Source organism: Triticum aestivum, chromosome 1D (genome assembly GCF_018294505.1).
Source record: "Triticum aestivum cultivar Chinese Spring chromosome 1D, IWGSC CS RefSeq v2.1, whole genome shotgun sequence".
Taxonomy (NCBI): domain Eukaryota; kingdom Viridiplantae; phylum Streptophyta; class Magnoliopsida; order Poales; family Poaceae; genus Triticum; species Triticum aestivum.
Genome location: NC_057796.1, coordinates 357,347,378 through 357,365,635, shown reverse-complemented (window position 1 = coordinate 357,365,635; position 18,258 = coordinate 357,347,378). Strand labels below are relative to the sequence as shown.

General features: G+C 44.3%; 3 protein-coding genes across 3 annotated transcripts; 1 reads left to right on the top strand and 2 right to left on the bottom strand.

The window, feature by feature from the left end:
• Window positions 1–309: 309 nt before the first annotated feature.
• LOC123169951 (uncharacterized) lies at window positions 310–1,007 on the bottom strand. Its single transcript, XM_044587804.1, has one exon. It carries the CDS (start codon window positions 848–850, stop codon window positions 518–520), a length of 333 nt encoding a protein of 110 aa, XP_044443739.1. The 5' UTR covers window positions 851–1,007; the 3' UTR covers window positions 310–517.
• A 4,596-nt stretch (window positions 1,008–5,603) lies between these two features.
• Window positions 5,604–8,818, top strand: LOC123182042 (uncharacterized). Its single transcript, XM_044594496.1, has 2 exons — window positions 5,604–6,864; window positions 8,399–8,818. Exons 1-2 carry the CDS (start codon window positions 5,991–5,993, stop codon window positions 8,434–8,436), a joined length of 912 nt encoding a protein of 303 aa, XP_044450431.1. The 5' UTR covers window positions 5,604–5,990; the 3' UTR covers window positions 8,437–8,818.
• Window positions 8,819–9,351: 533 nt separating this feature from the next.
• On the bottom strand, window positions 9,352–16,638 carry LOC123182041 (DNA topoisomerase 2). The gene is made up of 21 exons (XM_044594495.1): window positions 15,928–16,638; window positions 15,071–15,360; window positions 14,911–14,977; window positions 14,558–14,828; window positions 14,275–14,474; window positions 13,985–14,194; window positions 13,787–13,900; window positions 13,512–13,619; window positions 13,205–13,372; window positions 12,940–13,125; window positions 12,706–12,861; window positions 12,484–12,617; window positions 12,218–12,386; window positions 11,845–12,114; window positions 11,582–11,768; window positions 11,447–11,496; window positions 10,891–11,304; window positions 10,662–10,784; window positions 10,483–10,569; window positions 10,297–10,396; window positions 9,352–10,208 (listed from the first exon to the last, which is right to left on the bottom strand). The coding sequence occupies exons 1-21, from the start codon at window positions 16,516–16,518 to the stop codon at window positions 9,625–9,627; spliced, it is 4,479 nt and encodes a 1,492-aa protein (XP_044450430.1). The 5' UTR covers window positions 16,519–16,638; the 3' UTR covers window positions 9,352–9,624.
• Between the last annotated feature and the right edge of the window lie 1,620 nt (window positions 16,639–18,258).

The following is an 18,258-nucleotide window of genomic DNA, read 5'->3' as shown; positions in this document are numbered from 1 at the left end:
GGCCGAAGAAGAAGCTAATTAATTTTGTTTGTTTTTCCCGCAAAAAAATACAAATAATTATGTTTGTTTTTGCCGAAGAAGAAGCTAATTAATCAGGTTTGATTTTCGCTTGTTATGTCATGGTCCGTACCATTCTGAATTTTAAATGATTACTATTGTTACACATAGATTTCATCATAAGAAAAGGCAACAACATCCGGCAATATATCTTGGTTGGAACCAACGTTTTCTGGAAAAAAAGAAGAAGATGAGGCAACCTTTCTCAGCAATATATCAAGCCAAGTGGTGGTGCTAAGAATAACACGAGGATTTGAGAAACAAAATTGAAACGAGAAGTATGTGTTGGTTTACAATCTCCAACTCCTGCCATATATATTACTGAATCACTCGTACGTATGCACAGCTTCAACCAAAACTTGCACTACTACTGCACTTGACCCACAAAGCATGAATCCAAAGTACGCATCTACCGGACTACGGCGTACGCGTAAGCACTAAGCACGTACGTGTTCGGCGGTCACGCGGCGCCGGCGCCGATGCAGGCGAAGGCGCGGACGCTCCTGGCCTTGGGCAGCGGCAGCCGCCGGCCCGGCGAGAGCCCCACCTGGCCGGCCAGCTCCTCCAGCGACCGGTTCCGCCCGTGCGCCTGTGTCGACGCCGGGGCGGCGGCGGCGTTGAGCGGTGACCGCAGCTCCTGCTCCAGCCAGCGCCGCCTCTGGTCCGTGTCGCCGAGGTCCACGTCGTCCTCCGCCTCCGCGCCCCGGTAGGCGGCCCGGCTGCTGCTCCGGCGGTGCTCCTTGATGGCCTTGTAGATGAAGGGGATGAGGCCTTCCACCCGTGAACTGCCCATGATCGTGAGGTGATAGTCGAGAGGTGGGGTTGGTGAGGAATGGGTGTGTGTGGGCGGGTTCAGCCTACTCTTGACCTCTCAGCCTCTCGCCTCTAGGGGTCGGGAGATTGGTTGAGTGGGCCATTTTATACCGACCGAGCTCCTCCATCCTCAGCCAGCCCCACGCGGATTGAAATGGTAAGCAGTAGTAGTTGCACGCCAGTTGGAGGGAAAGAAATAAGTAGAAGATCATCAATTCAGGCGGACGGCGCAGATCACATGCATACCATTTCTGCGTCAATCAAGACCGTCAGTTGCATGCTAGTTTTCCCAGAATACTGAATGAATGATCTCCTAAAATACGCACATGTCGCCTTCTCACAACCAACGCTAATGGCAAATTCAATCCTATCCTAATACACAGCGTTATCTGTCGTCACGTCACATCACAACACATCGCGAGCGGCGCCCGAGTCTTTTGCGTGCGACGCCTTGCTGCTGAGTTATTTTACGGTTCGATGATGTCGCGATTTGGCAATGTATGCGTTCTCTAATGGCTGTGGCTTCTTAGGTATAGCAGCTGCTGAAAGTTTCGTCCGGGGTAGGAATTTGGCTGGGCGACTTTTGCTTTGAGATGACGTCTTGGGATTGGTCGAGAACATGTCCATTGCTTGCCGTGGCAGGTTACGGCGCACTATAAGCTGTGACCCGCTTCTTCCCCCTTGATTAGCTGGTTAACAAAACGAACTGGTCGTCCGCGGAAATATAGTGCGCGTGGTGGAAAGAAAGAATGTGGCATGGTTGGTTGAAGGGTTACAGATACTAACCGGTGGGACCAGATGCTAATATTGTATCCCAACATTATCCCACGTCCTTCCTGAAGAGAAGAATGTTCCAGGGAAGGACTACAGAACACATGATAGAGACTAGAGGCTAACAGCGTCGTTCTTCGCTCGTGAGATTAACTCCTTTGTATCAAGTAGATTATTTACGATTGATTGTTTTGTTTTGATTTTATCTATGCTGGCTTGTGTTTTAACTATGTTCTGGAAGTGTTTTTTTCGTTCGTATATCATGTCGGGTTGCTGTCGGAGATGATAGAGTAGAGTTGTTTGGCGCATGGTTTAATTATACAATGTTTGAACCGCGTCTAGTTGGCAACGCCCAACAAGATTACACCAGCTAATCATTTTTTACCTTTTCATTTATTCCCAATTGATTATTTGGAAGAGGATTCGGCGTTCTATCATGAAATGGCTATTGTCACACTTCTGTTGCGCCCGCACTTCTCTTTCCTGCCTAGTCAAAAAGGTCTGCTAATTATCTTGCCCTGCTTTATACTCCATCCGTTCCTAAATATAAGTTTTTTTAAAGATTTCAATGGATACATACAGTATATAGACATAGTTTAGAGTGTACATTCACTATTTTTGCTCCGTATGTAGTCTATATTGAAATCTCTAAAAATACTTATATTTAGGATAGAAAGCAAAGGATAGTTTCCTTTCATCGTGTACAAAATCGGCCGAGGTGAGTAGGTGACTGATTTACAATCTGGTTGCACTTGAAATTCACCGGCGGTGCAATTGAAAATCATCATCTGCAAAAAGAAAATTCAAACTTCCAAAAGAAAAGAGTGGCCTAACTCTGGGTGCGCTGCTTTTTTTGTCAATTCCAAAATGAAGGATAGACTGCCTTCATAATCATTGCCGCACTAGACTGGAAACTGAAAACTGAAGAAAAATAAGGAGCTACAACTGAGGTACTGGACTGAGTGAACCTGAATGACCATAGCTACATATACTCAAATATGATATATGTGAAAATACTGAGAATAAGGCCGTCGCCATGCAAGCTCACAACTGAATAAAAATAAACTTAATATATAATGAAAAAAGGACTGTAGAATAAGACAGATATAAATAAACTCCCAATATTGATAGACTGAACAATGATACAACCTCACAGACCAAGGAACAGAAGCCATGGAGAGACTGTAAGCAACACACATAGCTTCCAAACGTTCTTGTGATCTCGGTACACACATCTAACATAAACATATGACGCACAAGAGATGCACCTGAGCAAAGCACCAATGCATCAGATTAGCTAACCAAATGTCTTAGAAACCAGTCACACTGCATGTTCACACACCGTTTGGGCAGCTGAGCTAAGGAGTCTAGTGCACTAGTCTACACCGGAGTAGTCAGATTCACTCGGTTCCGATGCATCTTCATCCTCGGACTCCTCATTGTCGCTCCCGGAACGCAAACATTTTTTGAAATTACGAACAATATATTTGACAAGGATATTTTATGAAATTCCCCAAACAATTTATGAATTTTAGAATTTCTTGTGAAAACATGATTGTTTTCTGAATTTGTAGGAAAATTTCTAAAACAGCAACATTTTTTGAATTTGTGAAAAAAATGCAAACATTTTTTAAATTCATTTTTTTAATTTCGAACTTTTTTAAAAAGAAGCGAATACTTTTTAAATTCTAATCTTTGTTGAATTTATGAAGATTTTTCGAAAATTCTAAACAAAAGTTGAAAACAAGAACACTTTTTGGAAATTTGATAAATTTATAAAATTACAAACATTTTTATATGTGTGAACATTTTTTCAAAACGAGAATTAAAATCGACAAAAAGAATAAACAAGGAAAGAAAAGAAACAGAAAAAAATAAAAAGCAAATGTGTCGGCCCAGCTGCGGTCGCCATGTGCGAAGCCCCGACAATTTTCTGCATGGTGCGGCAAATAGGGGGGTATTGGAGGTCCCCGCAGGGGGTATTTTCACAGCAGCTCGACGCACAGTGGAAACGCGCTACTGGGCCGGCCCAATCTGATTCCTGTCGCGCGACATAAAAAGGGCATAAAAACAATAGAGACTGACGGTATTTGAACCCGGAACCTCATGCAACAGACAGCGAGCCCTTCGCCAGTACCAAACAACAACAGCTGGCTATAAGAGGTGCAAAATATAATAAGACCGCACAGAAAGCATTGAGATTTGAAAAAACATTTCTTAAAAATTGCGAGCAGTTTTGAAATGTCGTGATTTCATTATATTCCTTTTTTTAGAAGTAAAGATTTTTTGACATTCCACTTTAAAAATTAAACACGAACAAATCCTGAACAGTTTTCTAAAACGCAAAAAAAATAAAAGTTTAACCATTTCTGAAAAAACAAACAAATTACGAAAAAATGTGAACCTTTCTTCAAATTTCTGAATATTCCCAGAGATCACGAACAGATTTTAAGTACTGAACAAAAATGGAAAACATGAACATTTTTTAAGTTCAGAAAAAAAATTAAAACAGAACATTTTTAATACAAACAAAATTTGTATTGTATGATTTTTTGGAAATGCGAACAAAATTTGAAACATGGGAACATTTATTGAAATTGCAAACATTATTTTAAACATGAACTTTTTTCTGAATTGGTGAACAAATCTTCAAAACTAAAATATTTTTTGAAATTCTGAACATTTTTTGAATTTGTGAACAAAATTTAAAAAACAGGAACTTTTTTTGGAATTCGGAACAAATTTTTTGAAACCACGAACATTTTTTGAATTGGTGAACAAATTTTGAAAACGGGAACATTTTTTGAATTTGTGAACAAATTTTGAAAAACAGGTACATTTTTTGAAACCACGAACATTTTTCGAAATTATGAACAATTTTTGAAAACCAGGGACATTTTTGAAATTCTGAATAGTATTTGAAATTTCGAAAAAAATGAAAAAGAAAAATAAACTTGAAAATAAAAAAGTAAAACAAAAAAGGAAAAAGAAAGAAACAGAAAAAACGAAAAAGAAGAGAAACAGAAAAACAAAAAACGAAAAAGAAACTGAAAAAGAAAAGGCCGGTTCAGGAACCTTCTAGAAGATTCCAAAAACCAGAAAAAACCGTCTGGGTTACTCTAGAAGGTTCCCTTTTTTGAGTCCACTCTAGAAGGTTCTCAAAACCAGAAACGCTGCAAACACGTTAAATGGGCTGGCCCATGACATCCCTCGATCGCTAGGTCTGTGCGAAAGAGCGACACTTTGACGCAACGAGCGTCCAATAGGAAATTCCGTCCCGGCAGACTAGGAGGTCTTATGATTTTCTATTGAGCGAGACCACACGCGGCCCAGACCTGGTCGAGCCGAACCAAGTAGAGCGGGCCGTCTCACGCTCTCACTCGCTTCTTCGCCTCCTCCCCGACCCACCGACCCGGCGGCGCCTCCCACCCATTCCGGCTAGGGATGGCAATGGGTACCCATTATCCGTGTACCCTGTGGGTAAAAACCCTATTAGGGTAAGGATATGGGATAAAAAATTACTCATGCATACTTAAATGGGAAAATATCATGCCCATCGGGTAGAGAGGGTACGGGTATGGGATCGTATAACCTATGCCCGTGTACCCATGTACCATCTAAAATGTTGACAGGTGGGTTTCCGTTAATATCCCAATGTATTTATTTCCCCTCCTAATCACGTTAGGTAAAAACTCTAATGTATATTCAAATTATCTCTATAATTTATCATGATTTCGTGAACTTAAAGTGTATGCATATGTGTTGTTATTTATGATTATGTGCTCTTGTTTAACATTTTTATATGTCACTTTATAGGCAAGTATTTTTGTTTATGAGAATATGTTGTTGTACATTGTTGTTTAAAATATGTTGCTATTAATAATTTGATCGTATGTTGCTTTTTACAACTATTTTCTACTCCGCATTATTACCCGCGCATATACCCTGTCGGGTAACGGGTATGAAGAAAAATTGTACCCTTGACAGGTATGGGTATAAATGATGGGTAAAATCAGGGCGGACGGGTAAAGGTATCGGGTAGCTCCACCCGTACCCATACCTGCGGGTGCCATCCCTAATTCCGCCGACGGCACCACGGCCCCACCGCCGGAGCTGATGGACGAGCTCGTCGGCGATTTTTTAAAGTCCTCCTCCTCCTTCCTCCTTCTGAGCCCGAGCACCTCTTCCGCGCCGCCCTCGTCTGCAAGTCGTGGCTCCGCGTCGTCTGCGACCCCTCCTTCCGCCGCCGCTACCGCGCTTTCCACGGAGCCCCTCCCCTCCTCGGCCTCCTCCAACAGTTCCAGGTCCTCCAAGAAAGGCCCGCGCCCCGCTTCACCTCCACCACCTCGATGCCGGACTTCCCCTACCCGGACTCCGACGGCCAGGGCAAGCACCCCGTTCCCCTCGACTGCCGCCACGGCCGCGTGCTCATCCACATGGTGCAGGACGAGCGCCTGGTCTTCGTCGTCTCGGACCCCGTCACGGGCGACCGGCACGTCCTGCCCGCGCCGGGCATCGTCTGGCTCATCTGCACCGCCGCGGTCTTCTGCGCCGCCGATGGCTGCCAACATCTCGACTGCCAAGGCGGCCCCTTCCGCGTGGCCTTCCTGGCCACCGACGACGACGACCGTATCGTTAAGGCGAGCGTGTACTCGTCGGTGACAGGTGCGTGGAGTGCGCCAGTATCTCTCGACGATGGTTGCGAATGCTATGCCCAGCACATGCGAGATGACATTGCAGAAAACCTCCACCACCTACCCTATGTCATGCCTCGCCGAGTAGCCGTCATTGGAGATGAGGTCTACTTCACGCTTTGGTCTGCTCACAAAATCGTCAAGTACGACTTGCCAAACAACTGCTTATCCATGATTAACCCGCCGCCACACACTAGGAGCCCAATTGCTCTCATGGTGATGGAGGACAGTTCGCTGGGGTTTGCCTGCACTGAGAGTTCTAGTCTTTATATGTGGTCAAGGAAGGTGAATTCAGAAGCAGCTGCTGAATGGGTAAAATGCAGGAGCATCGAGCTGGAGACAATTGTGCCCGTTGTGGATCCAGATTACCAACCATTTGTGGTTGGTTCCGCAGAGGGTGTGGGTGTCATCTTCATAAACACAGATGCTGGCTTATTCACTCTAGAGCTGAAGTCAGGGCGAGTCAGGAAGGTTGATGAGCCCGCACAGTACTTTAGCGTCCTACCCTACATGAGCTTCTACACTCCAGGTATTGCTGCTAGACCTTGCTTCTTGTATATTGTCTTGCATTTTCGTTACGGCTTCTGTATGTTTGCTTATTTAGTTGGTTGTGAACAATTAGTCGTAGTGAAAGTAATATATGTTTGTTATATATATATTCACATATGAATCTTGCCAAGGACAATTCTCTGTGATAGAGAAAACTTAATATATGACGCTGGCAAACATAATGTAGTTTATGATATGAGATTTGACATGTGAAGGACCATGACCATGCATTGGTCGAATTGCTAAATATGTACACAAACATGTTGGTCTCGTACTATCCTAGTACCTTCACTCAGACTTTCTTATAAATAACCATCTCTTATTTTGTGGCATAGCTGAAGGTCACATCTCAAACCCAGTATTGTAACCATTGAAATTGGTACTAGCATATAGCTCACCAAAGTAAAATGCTGACTTGGAGTTGGTTATGAGTTTTGTACATGATATATTTTAAATCATGGCACATTGTTATCGCTAATACGGATTAGCTGATCAAAGTGTGCTGCTGGTTTCTTTTAGAGCTGCTATTATGAAGTGTGAAGTCGTTTATTCTCTGTTCAACAGTTTACTTACAAACTGTGCAAGTCCTTGCAATCAATTGATGTTGTCTTGTTGAATTCGTCCTGATCATAATGTCAAAAGGTTGTATTTCAGCTTAATACATGAGGCATATTTCAGCTGCTGTTTGCCTAATTCTTGGCTCAGCTACTTGGAACAGAAATTATGTGTAATCTATGTCGTCTCCCTTTCATGAAATTTTAGTATGACTTCAATGTTGATCTTGTCTTTAAAAGATATGTCAAGTAGCAGTACCAGACTTCTTGGAAAAACAATTGGTGGACAAGGAACTTAGTTTCACCACAAAGCATTTAGCATTTGTAAATACTCCCTCCGTCCCATAATATAAGAGCATTTTTTACACTAGTGTAGTGTCAAAAACGCTCTTATATTATGGGACGGAGGGAGTAGATTCTAACAGGTGTGGAACTCGGATGTTTTTCACTTTTACTAAAAACTTGGAAACTGATGTTGGGATGTCCTGTCATAAAATAAGTCACCTCTTGTTTTTGTAGCCATTTTTTCAATTGTGGACTCAGGTCCGGTTATTCTTCTGTGCTATTATATATATGCAACATTACCCCTGGAATAAAATGTCTCTTTTTTTGCTACTGCTGTTGATTGGTCAAATAGTTGGTGAAGCATGAAGTGCATGCTAGGTTCAAATAGAGATTGCTAAGTATTTTGTCAACCTTGGTTAAAAAAGAGATTGCTAAATATTTATTCAACCTTGTTGATATTGCATTGTTAAAAAAGAGTATCACTTTACCGCTGAAGCTCACATGTCAAATTTTTCGTTAAGATGCATTAAATTACTTTCTGGTATAGCTGAAGCTCACATGTCAAATGCAGTCCTGTAACCTTTGGAACTAGTTATACATACAGCCGCACGTCAAATTATAAAGTCTGAGATGGACAGTTGGTTAAGAGTTTTCTGCTTTGTATTTTTTTTTCAGATCGTGGCATATTGTTGGCGCTATCGAAGACCCACTGATCTCTGATGTGCCGCTCAATAGTGATGAATTGCAAAATGGGCAAACCCATCATCTTTAGTCTGCTGCCATTGGCTTCTTCCATCCAAGCTACTAATACCAGGTTGTGTTTTGTTTCTGTTGAGGAGTTTTAAGCATGAAGGGTGCAAGTCAATTGTGATCAGTTGTGGTTGTCCTCGTTCAGTTCATCATGATAATGTGGCTAGCGAATCTGTATTTCAGTTTCTTGAGTTGGTTTCTTATCTGTTATGTAGTTTAAGTGCGAATCGTGCAAGCTACCATGTCTGACTGTGGTTCTCATGTCGAATTCATCCTGATCATGTTGAGCGCGAACTGTATTTCTGTTTAGCATATCAGGCGTACTTCTGTTATTGCTTGCTTAAATGCTTGAGTCAGCTACATGAAACCTAGAATGTCACGCAATGTTTTTCTTGTCTTGGAAAATGTCGTCAGCTAGCAGGGCAAGGGTTTTTCCTCGACACAATTGGAAAGTTATGTGGTTACAAGAAGCAGCTCTTGCTGTTCCTGTGGTTTTTGGATTCGGCGGCCGAGATGACCTGGAAACCATGGGTCCATGGGTTTTTTTTTGGGTTTTCTGTTACGAACCTGAATTGCATGTGCTATGTGGATTGCTTCTTCTCCATTCGTTTTGATAAACAGTGTGGTTTGGAATGCATTGAAATGTGCTCAATCCCATGATTTTCCATGATTTGTTCATCGGTCATGAAGACTAAAAACTGAAAAATGAGGAGCTAAAAGACTGAGGTATTAGACTGAATGACCATATCTACATGTACTCAATCCCACTTAAAGGAAAAATATGATATGTGTGGAAATACTGAGAATAAGGCCATCGCAATGCAAGCTCACAACTGAATAAAAAGAAAGCGAATAATGAAAAAAATGACTCTAGAAGATATAAATAAACTCTCAGTATTGATAGACTGAACAATGATGCAAGCTCACAGACCAAGGAACAGAAGCCATGGAGAAACTGTAAGCAACAACACATAGCTTCCAAACCTTGTTTTGATCTGAGTACACACATCTAACATAAACACAAGACGCACAAGAAATGCACCTGAGCACACCAACACATCATATTAGCTAACCAAATGTCTTAGAAACTAGTCACACTGCACTCCAATTCCACACTCTGTTTGAGCAGCTGAGCTAAGGAGTCTAGTACTCTAGTCCTCACCGGAGTAGTCAGATTCGCTCGGCTCCGACGCATCTTCATCCTCGGACTCCTCATCATCGTCGCTCCCGGAATCGGCGTAGACTATCGCCACCTTCCTCTCCCTTACTGTCCTCCTCGGTGCAACTGGCTCGGCAGAGCTGCCGGAGGGAGGAGCCTCGGCATCCTCTGCCCCTGTTGAAGCGCCCGCCTCTCTCTGCAGAAGCGAGCCGCTCTTCTTGTTGAAGGGGGAGGACCTGATCCTCCGCACCTTCTTCTCGGGTGAAGGAGCACTGAGGTTGCTGTCATCGGTAGGCTTGAATATTTCCTCCATCACTTTCTGCTTCATGACTTTGCTCTGAGCTGGCGCCCTCTTCCTGATGGTGGTAGCCTTCGGCTTCTCGGCAGCAGGCTTTCTTCCTTTGGTCTTCTTCTCAACTTCCATGGAAGACCCCCCACCCTCGCTCTCATGGCGGGGCTCTGCCATGTCTTCATCAGAGGACTCGGCTAGGGATGACATGGCCTTCTTCGCTGCGCCTCTCTTGCTTGGTCCGTTCCTCCCTTTCTTTCCTTTCTGCTGCTGTTCTGTTTCCATGGCTGCACAAGTGGTTACGCCATCAGCTTAAACTTCTAAAATATGGATATCTTATGTTCACAAACGCAACATTATGTCAGTGGCCATTACCATTAGGTTCTGGAGAGGAGTCCTCAAGATTATAAGCAGCCAGACGGTCTTTGAGAACAGCCAATTCGTCGTCCTCTTCATCTTTCACCGGTGCACTTGCCTATGAAATTGTTAAATTGACTTGTTAAAGCAGCAAAAATAAACTATGCCACACACAATGAGAAAAGGCTTGATCAAGGAACCAACCTTCTTGGGTGGTGGTTTCTTCTTTTGCGCTGCAGGTTTCGGATTCGGTGGTTCAAAATCTTCATCGTCGCTCCCAGCCAAATTTGCCTTGAAAATTTGATTGTTTTATCAGTAAAGAGCAACAGGTACTGCCTAGTCCTCTGCAATTCAAGAAATGTATCGCTTGTGTTACTCTGTACCTTCTGAGACTTGGCCGCAGCCTTCTTAGGCTGTCTCTTGGGTGCTGCATTAGATTCCTTCGCGTTTTTGGCGCGCTTACGTGATCTGTCATTCTGTTCAGCTTCAAGTTTTGCATCAAGCACCTGTATCAAAGTCAGTGAGTGAGAAGAGCAGTGAAACACATGACGTCAAGCAAAACCTGCTCAAGAGGAAAAAGAAAACATAACAATAGAGAGAAACACAACTTACATCCAGTTCCTTCTCAAGAGCATCAAGGTCTCTCAGCCAAAGAGTATTTGGCTCTGTATTACTCAGGATATTCAGATCTTCCTCTACCTTATCCTGCTGCGCAATGAGCTCCTTCACCTTCTCCATAGTCAAGGTACCAATTGACATTGCGAGAAGATACTCATAATCACTTGCTGCAGCTTCAGCAGGACTCTCATCATTTTCTTCATCTACTTCTGTAGATCCTACAGCTACTGGCTCGGCCGTGGGTTTTTTCTTTGGGAAAGGATCATATTTCTTCTGCTTCAGCTCCTGGAATAGCTCTGCCCTCTTCCTGTTATTGACTATGATGTCCCCAGAAATAACAGCGAGAATAAACCTAACTTTATTCTTATACTTCAGCAACTCAATCCCCATGTTTTCCAACATTACTTTCTGCACAGCATATGTTACATAGTTAGTACAGTACTTTGTAAATGAACAACCAAAGGAAAAAGTCAGTTTCTGCACAGCATATGTTAGTTAGTTATTACAGTAGTTTGTAAATGAACAACCAAAGGAAAAGGTCAACATGTACCTTTCGTCTGACATAGAAGTCGAGCCTCAAGTCAAAGAACTCTTTAAGTACTGCAAAGTTAACATAATTTCAGTGACAAAACCACACGAAAAAAGACTTGTAACTATAATACAGGTCCATGTTAGATATACTCACCGTCCTCTGGGGTGTCATATTTTCGGATTTTACCATTTGAGTCAAACAAGTGCATGTTTGTTGTTCCTATTGTGGTAGTCAGCTTGAATTTCTTCTCAAGGCCTTCTTGCTTAGCTATATTCATGTTTTGCTCCGTCAGGATGAGCTCAAAATCTACATCCGCATGATCACACTGCGACCTTATTTCCTGTAAATTGGTTCAGTTCAAGAAAGTCAAAACATCTGAAACCCCAAGAGAATGAACTATTTGTACAATTAACTACCTCTAACAATGGTGGCTCCTTGCTCTTTTCCTTTTCCTTTTCCTTGTCCTTGTCCTTGTCCTTCTTCTTTTCCTTGTTCTTGTCCTTGCTCTTTTCCTTTTCCTTAATAGGAATAGGACACATGGATTCAAGAAACTCTTTGTAATCTGTAGTCCAGCGGCGGACAGGAAGCTCAGTAATTTTAAGCCTGGTGTCAGGAACTTCCTCTATAACACCAGTGATGGTATATGTCACACCAGTTGCCTTTGAACTTGTCTCCTTCAAAGAGCCCTGTCAGGTGATGAACAAAATTTTGCATCAAAATCATTTGTTGCATTAAAGCAGTCAAACTGTCAATGTAACAGAAATATGCTAGTAAAAGCATTGCACAGACCTTGAACCCCCTGTACCAAGGAACCATTGGTACGATAGTCTCGTTATTTAGCAACCTTTTCAGATTAGCAATAATGTCTCTTGGATTGTAGTTTGGGACATAGGTGCTCCATCCAGTGCCAATGCCTTCACTTCCATTGACCAAAACCATGGGAATGATTGGCATATACCTGAACATAACATGGCATATTTTAGGTACACAAAAATGAATTGAATTGCAATCATAATTGGCAGGATGAATGTTCGAAGAGATAATATATATATTACCAACTGGGTTCAATTGACTGCCCATCTTCATTCAAATAGTTCAGAAGAACATCATCATCCTTTGGAAAAATTAAGCGGGTGATAGGTTGCAATCTGGTGAAGATGTACCTAGCACTAGCAGCATCTTTGCCCCCCTGAAATGAATGTAAACAAGCAAAGAAGCATGAGAACCCGTTACAAACAGAGTCATATGGTACTTGGCTTTAACAAAAGCTAACCCACCGCATTTCTGGTACCAAACTGGCCACGGGGCTCCAAAAGATTGATATTATTGCTGCCAACAAAATCCTGAGCCATTCCTATAATTGTGCTTGCTAGACTCTGCTCACCATGGTGGTATGCTGAGTGTTCTGACACATAACCAATAAACTGTGCCACCTGTAGCCAATAACGGTAACAAATTAAGGAACATGCATGATGATTCCAATACACAAATTCAAAAACTCTTTGGCAGACCTTTGATTCTTTAACCAAATTCTTCTTGAACGAGCAAAACAAAATCTTCCTCTGTCCTGGTTTAAAGCCGTCGACCATTGAAGGTATTGACCGTTCAAGGTCTGCCATCGAGAAGAGTATCAGCTCTTTGTTGATAAAATCACTGTACTTGATGCGTTTCTCCCGTTGGTCAAGGCAAGTTCCAGGCTGCAATATGGTTTGTGTGTTACTATTGATACAGAATAAGGGACTTGTTTCAAACAGGGAAATGATGCAAATATTAAACCTGATAGTTGGTCAGCCAGTCCTTCCTCTCAGCAATCTTTTTCTTGCTGAATGCTAACTCAATAGCCTCACCATCTTCTTTGTCATCTGCCCAGACAAAATCCTTCTTATGATGGGTAATATCTTCAAAGTAATCCCGACCTTCTTGAGCTGTGCTGGTTCCCAGCCCCTGTACCAGTCAAAACTCTTATCAAAACCAAAAAATAACTACAGCCATCTTTGTTATAGCTCCTTCCAGTAAAAATAAGGGGGGAAACACCAAATTTTGCGAAACCATGCAAGAACTGAATAAGGGGCAAAAGGCGCACCTTGTAGTACTTTATAGTCCACGAACTTGCACTTCCACCTAAGCTCTCTTTCCATGCTTCATAGTCTGGCATAGAGTAAAATGACTTGACAGCTTTGCCCTTGGTTGCCTGGACAAATTAACGAAAGCATTATTTTTTTACTGGAGTGACAATACCAATTTGATCGGCAGGGAGAAATATAAAAAACTGAATGATAAATATTAGGATTTAATATGTATTAATGTGTATCTTAACACACACAAATACATTTGACAACGACCAAAAGAATTGCCTACCTTGATAATTGGAGTGATGAACTCAACCAAGAAAGAAGGAACTTTGAGGAGAGATGGCCACTCTTTGTGAATGAAATTGATCAGCAACCCTTTGATGTGGGAACCATCATGGTCCTGAAATTTCATCAGTTCAATCTAAGCCAAGAAACAACTTCACTTTGACTAATTGAGATAAATTGGAGACGTTGTCAGGCAAACCTGATCTGTCATTATCATTAGGTGGCCGTATCTCAAGCCCTTTGTACTATCATACTTCTTTTCATGCTGCAGACCTAAAATTTTCTTTATATTCTGGATCTCTGCATTCTCCATTAGCTGCTTATGGCTTGCTTCTCTCACATTTAATAATTTACCCCTGAGAGGAAACACGCCATAGTGGTCCCTTCCTACTACACCTATACCAGCCATCTGCAGAGAAAACAGGCTGAACTCTTCAGTATGACAGTGAAACTGTATGCTATGGCATTTAATAGTTTCGTGTTACTCACAGCTAGAGCCTTTGCTGAATCTCCTTCAGTAAGGATCAAGGTGCACTTGTCAGAGTTCTTCCCACCAGCGTCATTTGCATCCTCCAGCTTAGGGATGCCAACAATACTTGTCTTCTTGGTTCCATCAGTCTTCTTTAGTTCCTTGTTTAGTTTGAACTCGGCCCAAGAAAGGAGATTGCTAACAACACCCGAGCTAGAGACTGCAATTGTAAGAAGTGAACATTATCATTAGTGGTGCATCCACAATACACATCAAGGATAGCAAAGTTAACTCATCACATACCCTTCTTAAGGAACTCTTCAGAGAGCTCGCATGTGGACCCAAAGCTTGCTTGACGAGTCGTCAAGGTCTCTTTGGTCTGTGAATCAAATGCAGGGTTGTCAATCAGCGCATTAACAAATACCCATAGGTAGCCCTTCACTGTATGCAACTTCATGTTAGCCTGCTTGTTCTTCTTGTTCACAACGCCCATCACATGGCTGGCAATTTGGTTTGCGACGTAGTCAACGTGAGTTCCTCCTCTTATGGTCGCAATACCGTTTACAAAACTGACCTGCAATCCAAACAGAATGTATGAGGAATAACTGTAACAACACACTACAGAGGAGCTTCACAGGAAACTAGCCCACACTTACCTGCTGGAACTGGCCTTCACTTAGACTCACACACACCTCCCAACGATCATTTACCTTTTGGTAAATTCTGAAAGGAAGGCAAATTTGAGCATCAGAAATAGTGCTTGTCAGAGATTTCCATGGAGATGCTCAAACTGGTAAGAAAAAAACTTTCTCAAACCTTGGTAGCTCCATGCCTTCTTTAGAAGCAGAGTCGATATACAGTTGCACATAATCTGAGAAGCCTTTTACTGCCACCTTCTCGCCATTCAACTCAACCTTCACCGTTTTGCCAAGGGTGCCGGCCATATCAACTACTCGCTTCATCATGAGTGCCACAACATCAGCTTCGAGCTCGGTCATGTTGAACTTTGCAAGGTCAGGCTTGAAGGTAACTTTGGTCCAGTTCTCTGACTGCTTGCACTTCTTAATCTCGGGCTCCGACTTCTTCCCCATGTTATCAGAGAAAACCTGCACATGCATTCAAGGAGGAATGTCACAATGTATGATGCGCTTGGTAATTAGGGTGGCTGTGCCTAAAGAACTTTCAGGAGACATTAGTTAATATACAACTATTGGGTGTACCAATCCTGCAGTTAATAGTGAGTGTACAGACTACAACCCTAGTAGTCAGTTTAAATTAGCTATGTGTCTTCCTAGTAGTTTTAAACTGATGTGCATATACATGGTAAACCATACTGAGCAATGCTATAAACTATCAAAGGAAACAAGATTCGGATTAGTAATAATTAAAAAAACGTATGCAAGCAGGTTGTACAGACGAGAGACTTTGAACCAACCCTGCAGAATCTCCATCCGTTTGTCCAATTAAACAACAAACATAAGAAGTACGGTCTCGCACTCCAGTACCACCAGATCCTCAACTCTAGTGTGGTCACAACCAGCCGCACCTCGTTAGAGTCACATGGCACATCGATTCGCTAGATGCCTCCAGATCTAACTAATCCAGCCCCAAACACCGACCCGAAAACCAGAATAGCAGCAGTAAAACGGTCACGGGGTCAATGATTGTCTTACCTGCCTGTACCTCTTCTGCCGGCGGCCATCAGCGGTCTCGATGACGAACTCGGTGGAGAAGATGTTGGCGAGCTTGGCGCCGTAGCCGTTCCTCCCGCCGGTGGTCTTGCGCTCGTTGTCGTCGTAGTTGCTGCTGGTGAGGAGGTGGCCGAAGATGAGCTCGGGCACGTAGATGCGCTCCTCCTGGTGGATCTCGACGGGCACGCCGTCCCCGTTGTTGTAGATGGAGATGCAGCAGCCGCCGACGTCGATGTCCACCTTGAGGGAGTCCATGGAGGGGTCGCGCTGCTTGTTATCGGCGGCGTTGACGAGGATCTCGTCGAAGATCTTGTAGAGGCCGGGGACGTAGGCGACGGGGCGCTGCACCATGGCGCCGCCCTCGTAGACCCAGAGCGGCTGCGTGTGCTTCTGGACCGAGCCGACGTAGGTGTCCGGGCGCAGCAGGATGTGCTCCAGCTGCGTCTTCTTCTGGTACATCTCCTCGATGGTCTTCCCCCCGGCGGCCGCGGCGGCGGCGGCGGCGGCATCCCCCGCGGCGGAGTTGTGCGAGGAGCTGGACTTGAGCGGGGGCTTCTTCGCGGCGGGCGCCATGGCGGCGGGCGCACGCTGAGGTGGCGTGCGCGCTAGCTAGCGGCTGGGGTTTGGTTTTGGGTGTGGGGGATTGCGGGGTTGGGGGTGGAATTGGTGGTCTGGCACTGGCTCTGGCCGGGGAGGGGGAGGGGGGTGGGGAAGGAAACGGTCGAGGCGTTTGAATTTTGGGAGCGGGGGTCGCGCGGGACACTGAGCGGTGGAAAGCGAATTCGAGAGGCTTCCCGCTGTCTGGCCCGCGTGTAGGGAGAGGGGAGTTTTTTCTTTTTCTTTTTTTTAGGGAGCGGAAGCGAGGGGAGGCTTTTTGGATGCCGCGCCCACTTTTGAAGAAGGGAAAAGACCACGCCGGGCTGGGTCGAGCCGGGCAGCGAAGGGGGAAATGTGGAGCGCTAAGGGAAAATAGTGGTTGTTTTTTGAAAAAATAAATCATAAAGTAGTTCGAGCATCTCTAGCAGATCCCGCAAACCGGGCCGTCCGCTATAATAACCACTGGTTTGCGGTATGGATCTCTTAAACCCGTCCCAAATAGATCCTTTAAATACAGCTGTCCTGTAAAAATAATTGTGGGATCCCGAATCCGCGAGCCCAATTCCTCAATAGCAACGGGATTTCACCCGATTTTGTCGGATCCGCTTTCGGTTGGCGCAAACCCACTTCCGTCGGCTTCGGTTCCTGCCTCCTGCCGCCGCCAATCCGTCCTCCGACCTTGCTATCCGGCCTCGTGGCGGCAGAATTCAGCCGGATGGAGTACCCGCCGCCCCCGGGTGCGCCATACCATGCGTCGCCGCCACCTCCACCGTCGTCGCTCCTTCCGCCCGGGCCTCCGCCCCCCCCCCCCCCCCCAATTCCTCCCGTCGGTGCCATCAAGAGAAAGCGGCAAGGGAGCCATCTCGTTCAAGGCGGCGCAGCCGGCGCGGCACCACCGAGTTTCGGCCCTGCTCCAGTTCCACGCGTCAAGAGGAAGAAGACCGCCTCCACCGGCCCCGCCGATGCGCGGGCGAAGGCCCCGAGGAAGAAGGCGATCACCAAGGGGTCGGGCTCCTCCTCCGCCTTCAGCTGACTCTGGCATCCACATTGACGGCGAAGCCGCCGGCCACGCCTACAACGTATTCGATGAAACGGACGGGAGGTATTGAATTTTTCTTTTGCTTGGTTTCTTTCGGTCATTCAAAACACTTGCTTGAGCTTTGGCTGTTGATTTTTGTAGCCAAACTGTGCCCTACACATATACGGAGGTGTTGGCCGAGAGCATGGTGAATTTGAGTGCCTTCCTTGGCGATTTCGATGCATCATACTGAAAGTGCTAGTTATCGACTAGAGGGAGGGTGAATAGGCGATTTTTATGAAAGTCTTCAAAACACGGGGGCTTTAAAGACAAACAGTATAAACGAACCTATTAATATGCAGCGGAAGATAGACTACACTAGACAAGCCATAGTCAAGTAAGCAATGAAGTGAAAGCACGAAGACAAACAGTAGAAATGAACCTATTAATATGCAGTGGAAGATAGACTACACTAGACAAGCCATAGTCAAGTAAGCAATGAAGTGAAAGCACGAAGACTATCAGCAGCTAGGTAGTATGGATCAGCATGGAAGATAGTATGAAGCCAAACAGTAAATGGTCTTCACACAGTAAAGACAATCAGATCATGCAAGCAAGAAATGACTTTACGAAGATCAACTGAAAGTAAAGAGAGGTAAGGGATAGAACCAGTTGCTCAGTGAGGACAAGGATTTGGT